At 47.9% G+C, this 8,854-nt stretch overlaps 2 protein-coding genes across 2 annotated transcripts in view; both read left to right on the top strand.

The window, feature by feature from the left end:
• The window catches only part of AP4B1 (adaptor related protein complex 4 subunit beta 1), a 5,484-nt gene extending 2,706 nt beyond the window's left edge, over nt 1-2,778 (top strand). Inside the window, 5 exon segments of the mRNA XM_010166858.1 lie at nt 1-15; nt 1,005-1,108; nt 1,304-1,511; nt 1,813-2,094; nt 2,351-2,778. The exon segment at nt 1-15 is cut by the window's left edge and continues 19 nt beyond it. Coding sequence (XP_010165160.1) covers nt 1-15; nt 1,005-1,108; nt 1,304-1,511; nt 1,813-2,094; nt 2,351-2,778 — 1,037 coding nt within the window.
• A 2,128-nt stretch (nt 2,779-4,906) lies between these two features.
• On the top strand, nt 4,907-7,596 carry BCL2L15 (BCL2 like 15). The gene is made up of 4 exons (XM_010166859.1): nt 4,907-5,012; nt 6,536-6,678; nt 6,857-7,072; nt 7,579-7,596. The coding sequence occupies exons 1-4, from the start codon at nt 4,907-4,909 to the stop codon at nt 7,594-7,596; spliced, it is 483 nt and encodes a 160-aa protein (XP_010165161.1).
• Nucleotides 7,597-8,854: the final 1,258 nt, after the last annotated feature.

The raw sequence follows: 8,854 nt of genomic DNA on the forward strand, positions 1-8,854 counted from the left end.
AGCATATCACTTCAGGTAATCATCTGCAGGCTGTTTGTCTGGCTTATGCTTTCAGGAAGTGGCCTTGCTGGGGCTTGTGATCCCAAACTTGGGGTTCTGAAAGGCATTTGGCTGTTAATTTAATTGGCATCTTCAGGTGGAAGTCTTCCTAGTGGAGTGGGGGCATGTGATGTGACCGGACATTGTGTGTTTTCTTCCCTTAGGAACTGCTTTTTGTAGTGAAGGGGAAGGTGGTCACAGCTGCATTCATGGTCCCATGTGGAGGCTCCTTTCTGGCTGCTGCCTGCTCACTTAGGAGTGAGGGACTCAGCAGAGACATTTTAGTGGCTGTTTGAGGGCCAAGATGATTAATAGATCTGATTTTGAGTTCTTTCTGACTGGGACTCTTAGCCTGTGTCTTTTAAATCTGTGTGATTTCTGTTCCTCATATAATAGTATGATTCAGTTGTGCCCAGGCACCTCTTTTTCTTCTGCTGCCCTCAGATCTAACTTCATATCATTGCTGTTTCTGCCCTCTCATTTAAATGGTCTTGCTTTCAGTTTGGAAAATGACACGCTTGCACTCTGCTGTTTAATTAAGTCTTAGAAGCTGCTCGTGTTCTGTGAGTGGGCAGCAGAGCCTTTAAAATTTTGACCTAAAGTTCATGAGACTCGTTTTGAATTGGTGTTAGTTTTAATTTGTCATTCTAACCTTGTGTTTCTGAAGCATCATGAGTCACTGCCTTTTTAAAGACTGGGGAATGTCCAGAAGAGAGATCCTTTCCAGCAGCCAGAGGAACAACCTGAAGTTTCAGTGCTTTATTTTAGACTTGATGCAACTTTGCTCTGACAAACACAGTGTCATGGGAGTTTGAAGAAGTATGTCTCAAATCATAGTCACAAGCAAGAGCAACGCACTGGCCTCCCTGGTTAAAATTTACAAAGTCTCTTGAGTGGGGTTTTTTGGATCTCCCCACCCAGTTTTATAACTCTTGGGGAATGCTGAGCATTTTGTTTCTTTGCAGCGGTAGTACAGGCTTTTCGGGACCTGGTTTGGCTGTGTCCCCAGTGCACGGATGCGGTGTGTCGGGCCCTGCCCAGCTGTGAGGATGCCATCCAGGACAGTGAGGTAAGGTGGCTTTGTGCCTGGGGCTGGCAGCTGTTGAGGATGGGTGGACAATGACTGTTTGGCTTTTGCAATTGGCAGGACAAAGATCAGACATCTTCAAAAGACTTGTTCTCTCCTATCGGTTTATTTCATGTATCATGCACTATCTTTCTGGTAAACAGCACCTCTTTGCTATTTTTCCTGTGGTTCCTTCAGGGCAAGCAAGCGCTGATCTGGCTCCTGGGTGCACATGGTGAGAAAGTCCCAAATGCCCCCTATGTTTTAGAGGACTTTGTGGAGAATGTGAAATCGGAGATGTTCCCAGCAGTGAAGATGGAGCTTCTGACAGCATTGGTGCGACTCTTCCTGTCTCGTCCTGCTGAGTGTCAGGACATGCTAGGGAGACTGCTCTATCACTGCATTGGTGGGTTCCCTTCATTCTGTTTCACTAAAGCTGTAGTACAAGCTTTTTGGGACCTGGTTTGGCAGTGTCCCCAGTGTGTGGATGCTGTGTGACAGCCTCTTAGCTGTGAGGGGACCATCCAGGATGGCAAGGTGAGGTGGCTTTATGCCTTAGGTTGCTACTTGACCCCAGCTGCCTGATTGATGAGTGTAACAGACTTACACTGTATCCCTGTGAATCTGTTTTTAGTTATTAAGGGTTAGTACTTTGGGGAAATCTGGATGATAGAATTCTCCATAAATTGCATCTCTCTAATTCCCAGAGGAGGAGATGGATATGGCAGTACGAGACCGAGGATTGTTCTACTATCGCCTTTTGCAGTCCGGTGTGGAAGAAGTGAAACGGGTCCTGTGTAGCCCCAAGTCTGACCCTTCTTTGGGGCTCCTGGAAGACCAAACTGAGCGACCTGTGAATGCATGGGCTTCAGAGTTTAATACTCTTGCACCAGTTTATGGCAGAGAACGCTGGGCACTGGTCAAGGCTCACCAGCCACCAGAACCTTCTTACGCTTGTTCTGTTACTGACTCCAGGAGCAGAGACACAGGTAACCTTCCTCGCCTTGCTCTGGGATCTATTTTCCCCTTGTCAGTAGATGTTCTCCCGTGGGTTGCTTTGGAAGAAGACCAGAGTGCTTCCAGAATGCTGTCTTAGTGTTCTGTCTTGTGCAGTGCATGGCTGATCACTGCTGAAGGCACTGTGCTTCTAGCATTCTTCATCTGATGGCTCCATAGGATGTTCTTTGTGAAACGGGGAGCTGCGCCTTAAATGCTGCATCTCATGTGTTTGTGGTTTCATTTCAGAGTCACTGATTCCTGAAGGGAATAAAGAAGTCCTCAAGGTTCATCCCGATACAGGCAGCCTGACCTTAATTCCTGATGTTTACCTGACTGCAGAACGGTTTGAGAAGACCTGGCTGAGCTTGGACACGAGCTGCCAGCTCTCTCTGCCCTGGTGTGGGATTGTTCATCCGGATGCTGTACAGACGGCTCTTCATGTTGTCCACATCCAGACTATTGCTATGAGCAAAGCTGGTGTCCAGCCGTGGAAAGCTTATCTCAGTGCTCAGGATGACACAGGTTGCCTCTTCCTAACGGAGCTCTTGCTTGAGGTGGCAGATTCGGAGATGCAGGTTTCAGTGAAGCAGAGCGAGGCAAAGCCGGAGGCTCTGCAAACCTTCGTCTCGGTGTTAAGGACGGTCCTGGGGGCCGTAGCTGGACTGGGGTCCTGACTGTTCCCTTTTCCCAGTAGGGTGCTTGCTCAAGGCACAGGAAAAGTTTCTTTTTCTGGCCTCATTTGCCATACCTGATGCTGGTTTTGTACATTGAAGCTGTGAGAGGGTTAGCAGCCCTTTCCTGGAGCAGAGCTGGGCCTGGCAGGCTTGTGTGTGTGTGCGTAGCAGCAGGTACAGGATTGCTGCAGCTGGTGAATGGTCTGTCCTCCCTCTGGGCTGGGGAAAGGACAAGGTAGCACATGAGCCCGCTGCTGCTGGTGTGAGTCACAGGAGTGGTGGCATCTATGGTGATTGTCACAAGATATGAACGTGACCGATGGAACCAGAAATGAACAAAATTCAGGGGTGCGTTTCGGACAGGTTTTTTTCATGAGAGTTGTAAATAATTCAAGAAACAGTTCAGAGACTCCAGGACTCTGCTCCTAATCTCACATTAAGAGGAACAGTGCAGTGGAGAGAGAAGTATTTAGTTCTTGGCTCCCTTTACGTGTGATTTAGTTTTCTGTCTGATAGGTGGATTTTGATAGTAGCCCCGTTATGAGTGAACGGAGCTCTGCTGTGTCAGAGATGGGTGGACAGGGACAGAGATGAGTGCTCACTAGAAAAGGTATTTTTATTTCTCCAGAGAAAAAAGTGTATTTTCTAGTTGAAATGTTACTGTAATCATGAATCGCCCTCTCTGAAATTCCCCCTTCAGGGCTACCACACGAAAATGCAGGAGCGTGCAGGTTGTGCATGGTGTGTTTGTGTGAGTTAACAGGGCATGAGGTTTGTAGCCTGCATCACTTCGGCCATTTCAATGAGCTGTCAGTCCTTGATACTCACACTGATAATGGAAGAATTGTTGTTTAGATAATTAACCTTTATGGAATATTAAATTTTTGCTGATGCTGATTTTTACCATTTGTTACTTTGTCACTAGAACGGGTATTTAAATGTTTTCTCTGTACTTACTTCTGTGCAGTGCTGTCATCCTGTCCTCACCATACACTACATGAGATTGTACAGTGCTGCGTGACTACATTCTTGCAGTTTTAAAGTTATACTTGTTTTTTGAAGAACTTGTTGATAGCACTCCATCTGCTCTACTGAAAGTTGCGGAGAGTCGGACTTTGTACAGTGTCATGAAAAGTGTCCTTGTCACAGCCGTGTTTCACACAGTGGCAAAACCCTGGAGAAGGCTCCTTGGCTTAAGGTCGAAGTGCATAGGTGACTGTACCGGGGCTTTATGGTACTCTGAGGAGTGGCTTTGTTAACCCTATTCTGTAAGATTTCTTGTAATTTTTAATTTCTTTTAATGACTGTATTGTACCTTTAAATTGCAATGTGCCTTCCACACACTTCACTGAAGCACTGCTGTCACTGTTAAACAACAGCTTTAGACTTTACTTCTGATTTTCCTAATAAAAATGAAAATCATTCCTGGTTGTTTTCTGGAGTACTTGCTCGTTCAGCTCTGAAGTCTGTGGGATCAGGTCAGTCTGATCAGTACCGTGGATCCGGAGAGGACTGCAGTCCTGCTCTTGCCTCTTTTAAAGAGCAATTGTGCAACAATTCATTTCAGTCTCCTATGCCAAATTACTGTAACAGGTGAGCTACCTGCGGGTGAATTCAAAGGTAGATAAGTCAGCTGTACCAGGGCTCCTATGACGTTCCAGTGTCTTGATGCATATGTTGTATTCCTGTCCTGGAGAGCTGCACTGGAGCATTGACATTATGCAGTTTTCAGAAAAAAAAACCAGTTGATAACTTGTTGGCAGCTACTGTTTAATCCACTGTGGCTGGAGCAGGTGTAGTCTGTCTGTGATGGGATTTGGAGCTTCTAGCCTGTTATCCAGACACCTTTCTTGATGAATGAAGAGGTCAGCAGTCTTTGATAACTTGTAAATGTTTATTTCAGTTCATCTGAACAGAAATGACTTATTTTGAAACTAAACCACACCCATAGCTTGAATGACGACAGTTAAGAGAATAAATATTGGCATATCATACTGTCCCGGGGAGGAGTCTGGGGTCATATTCTTCCCAGAAGGAAAAACCTGTGTGGCTCTGGGAAAAGGAAGCCAAAATCCAGAGGCAAAGCTCACCTGCAAAGAGCAGGGCTGTGGCGGGGAGACACACGGCAATGGCAACCTTCGAGGAGCAGACGGAGTGCGTTGTGGAAGCCTTGTTCTCTGACCTCCTGGGTGACGATGAGAGTGACTGCCGGAGCCTGGAGACGGACTCGGGAGGTAGGGCCTCCGGGGGAGGGAAAAATGGTTTGTTTGCTGCAGGTGACAGGAGGGATTTGACTGAACACTTGAAGGAAGGAGGCTGTAGCTTGAGGTTGTTTGGTTTCCTGCAATGCAGGCTCATGATGACTTCCAAGCTGTCTCTGTTGTGGGGGAAAAGTGAGAGCAGGGTAAGGTGGTTTGAATCCTGGGCAGCCCACAGCCGCAGTTTTCCTTGGCAGGGTTGGGCGATGGGGGCTGTGGGGATCAGCCGTCCCGCTTTCCCCTCCTTGGGCTGCGGGTGCTGGCAGTGCTGGCAAGGGAGGTGCCACCAGCTGCTCTGTCCCACACGGGTCCTGAGTAACTTGCTGTGAACCAGTGGGGTGGGAGAGGTTTTAACTGTCCTTATCAAATACAAATACTTTGCCTAAATACAAAGTCTCTCTTAGCATATGGCTCATTTCCCTCTCCTGGATGAGATGCTTGTGTCTCTGCCTCCACTGTCCTGAGTGCTGGGAAGCTGCCCCAGAGCCCGGGAGCCACAGGCTTCTGCCCAGGGCTGCGAGTACTGGACCAGAGGAGCTAAACTGGGATGAGTGACTGGATGAGGGAGGGTGTTGGAGTAGGAAGTGATGTCTTCAGATAGTCGTCCACTGCTTTATGTCGAAAGATCCTGCTTTCAGTTCCCTGTGACTGTAAAACGTGGAAATGGTTTGGGTAGCTCCTTCTGGCTGAACCTTGTTTTGGTAATATTTAGAAAAAAAATATTCTGTTGTTTTTATCCCCTCAGGATGCTTTAAGGGAAAAAACGCTTTGACTGAGGTGCTCCCCCCAACACCCTTCAAGTAGTTTAGCTGAGAAGTTCTACTGGTTTTATGTACTTGAGATTTGTAAAATATACCTTTTGTTCCTCTGTTGAAACCTTCCCAAATTTGGGTCATATGCAGTCTTCTAGAAGAGACCTCATGTATTTAATACCTAAATTCTCCAAAGGCTGCACATGATGATCTGCAGCCTCGAGCTGCTGGGGAATGCAGGCAGGACTTTGCCATCCAATCGATGCTGCTGTGTCACTGCAGTCAGGAGGACAGTGAGATGTTTTCCAACCTCTGACCTTCCTTGCTCTCTCCTGGCAGCCTGGGAGGAATGAGCTGTGAAAAGCCTGGAGGCGTAAAAGAGAAGCCTTAGGGATGCCCTTGGAGAAAAAGGAGGGGGGACGAACTGAGACTTGAGCATGAAACAAGAAGCAACCGAGGTGGGAGGAGAGAGACCTGGACAAACCCGTGGTACAGAGCCCCTGGTCCCCGTGAATCCATCAGTACCTGAATGGCTGTGTGGTGTTTCCAAGGGGCTGTGCTTTTACATTTCCCAATGTGTCTTGTCTGTGTTCATCCCCAAGTGCTTTAGTCGCTGCCGTAGCGCCCGCTGAAGGCAGCGTTTAGGACGCAGCGGACAGCTGAAGAGGTTGGGCTGCCGGCGCCTGTTCTCTTTCTCTGCCTTTAATGTGTTCTGCTGAAGCCCCTCACCTGCTCTCTCTGCTCCAGAGCCCATGAGGTTGGCAAGGGACCCTCCAACCCAGTTTGACCCAGTTGTGGTCGCCAGTCGCCTGCGGCGGATGGGGGACCAGTGCAACATGGATTTTGAAAGGGTTTCCTCAGAGGCTCTTGTTGAAGTGCTCAAGGGAAAGGTAAAGCGCAACTTGTCCTGCCTGGCCTGGCCTGTTCCTCATCCATGGGCCAGCCCTGGGTGGGAGAACAGCAAAAGCCTGGGGAGCAGCATGGCTTACGCCACGGATTTTGGGCCAAGACTTACTTATCACACTGTCATTTAAAAAGAAGCTCAAGCTGCCCTCTCGATTCCTGCAGATGGAGAAGTTTGGGGCTGCTGTGGACTCTCTGAGCCGGTGCTGGAGTGACCAGAACCCCGAGCTGGTCTACGAGAGAGCTTTTCTCTGTGTTTCTGTGAAATTGCTAATACATGTTGCTAAGAAAGTCCCAACTGTGGTGCGTCCCAGCCACCTCATAGAAGTGATTAATGGAAATTCTCAAGTGAGGAACTACATTGAGGCCTGTGGCGGATGGGTAAGGATGAAGGTGAAGGTGGTGGTGATGTTTGCCTGAATGTTTATGGCTCTTCCTTTGTCTCTCTCACCTCTCCCGCTTGCCTCGCTCGGCTCGTCACTGATACCCAGCGCGTCACCCGGGTGTGCACCCGCTAACCCTGCCTGTAGCCCCGGGAGTGGGGCTTTGCTGAACACCTCTTCATGGCTTCCTGCAGTCAGCATCAAACTTCCCATCTGCTTCTCTGTCTCAGGGTTTAATTCCTTATCTCGGTATCTTGGGAGCTCGACATGCTCCCTGAGATGAGAAACAACATAATGAAGGATGGGCTGTACAAAAAGCTTTACAGACCCCCCTGGGTGGGTTTCGCCAGGGGAAGGGATGAAGCTGGTCTGGGAGGGGGTCGCAGCAGGAGGCAGGTCCCTCGTCCCTCCCTCCTGCATCCTTCTCTTCCTGCCAGTTCCTTTAAACCTGCTTTGAATTCTTTCTCTCAAACACATACACATGGGGTTTTTGTTTGTTTCCAGGAGAACTTGGACAACTGAAAGAAAAGGGTACACCACTTTCCAGAAGGTGAAGATGGGTTTTCATTGATGTAACTGGGAGAAATGCTGTTGTATCTCTTCAGGAGACTGCAAGCAGAATTCTACATATGAGCAATGTGTAAAAGAGATTCTATGTCACTATAAGCAACGATTAATAAATGTTTGTTGTTATTTATTTGTTTTTCTTCTTGTGTTTCTCTTAAATTTAGCCATAAAAGCAGGCTTCACTCTTATTCAGGGTTTCTAGGTTAGTGCTCAGTGCTGCAAACTCATCGGGTGAGTGTTTGTTTTAAAACACATTTCCATTAGCTAGTCTAAAGATCTCTCTGTTCCTCTCAGGTGATTCAAAGGCTTATTTTTGGAAAATTAAAATTTGGCATTATGTTAAACAGAGTGTCGGCTCTTTCAGAGGGATCCGCAGCCCTTTGCCTTTTAGCAGCTGGATACAGAAATCTTGTAGCTATTCTGTACCCGACTTGTGAGAAGACACAGAAGGGGAACACCCTGAATGACTCTACACACTGAATGATTCTAGTTACAACCGGAAAGAGACAGACCTGGTACAGCCAGTCTGAAGTCTTGCACAAAATGGGAGACACTGGAAAGATCAAGGTTGTGATTCGCCCACCTTTTACCATTTTTTGCCTTTTGGACGGTTGTTGATTTTAGTTTAGTTTAGTTTTCCCCACTTCTGTGAGTAGAGCAAATAGGTGGCCTTTGAGAAATTAGCATCTCCTTCCCACTTCAGAATGACCTCCCTTTGTCCGATGGGTTTTTTTAGAGTACCTGGAAGTGTTACTGAGGGTGAGTGAGGCGAATTGGGCTGCCATCATTAACTGGATTTCTATAGTCTACTGGAGTCAGATTTGACCCTCTCTTCTGGCACAAGCTACCAGAGCTGCAGCATGTCAATAGGTTTCCTCTGCTCAGGAGTGACTGTGCAGTTCAGGGGAACAACAGGCACCAGCCAGGCTCAGGTGGGCACCATCTGCCTGAAGTGTTCTTCAAAATACGGGGCAGGTAATGTGGAAAAGAGGCTGAGCTGTAAGCGGCTGTGGGGTGCACGCCAAGGGCACATGGTGTTCAAAGGAGGTGCCAAGGCCCCAGGTTGGCTGTTTTGTTTTGTTGTTTGACCACAATATCTGTTACGTACTAATTTCCTTTAAGGACTGCGATGAAGTCAGTAAACCACAGCCTGCTGCGAGCGCTCTCTGGGCTGCTGCTTTCCGCTGCCGCTCGCACTTGACATGTCCCTTCC

Source organism: Antrostomus carolinensis, unplaced genomic scaffold (genome assembly GCF_000700745.2).
Source record: "Antrostomus carolinensis isolate BGI_N321 unplaced genomic scaffold, ASM70074v2 scaffold29124, whole genome shotgun sequence".
NCBI classification, from domain to species: Eukaryota; Metazoa; Chordata; class Aves; order Caprimulgiformes; family Caprimulgidae; genus Antrostomus; species Antrostomus carolinensis.

Coding starts and splice junctions, on each gene's coding strand:
- BCL2L15 (XM_010166859.1), top strand. CDS start 4,907: ATGGCAACCTTCGAGGAGCAGACGGAGTGCGTTGTGGAAGCCTTGTTC. Junction 5,013..6,535: donor CCTGGAGACGGACTCGGGAG/GTAGGGCCTCCG, acceptor TCTCTGCTCCAG/AGCCCATGAGGTTGGCAAGG. Junction 6,679..6,856: donor TTGAAGTGCTCAAGGGAAAG/GTAAAGCGCAAC, acceptor CGATTCCTGCAG/ATGGAGAAGTTTGGGGCTGC.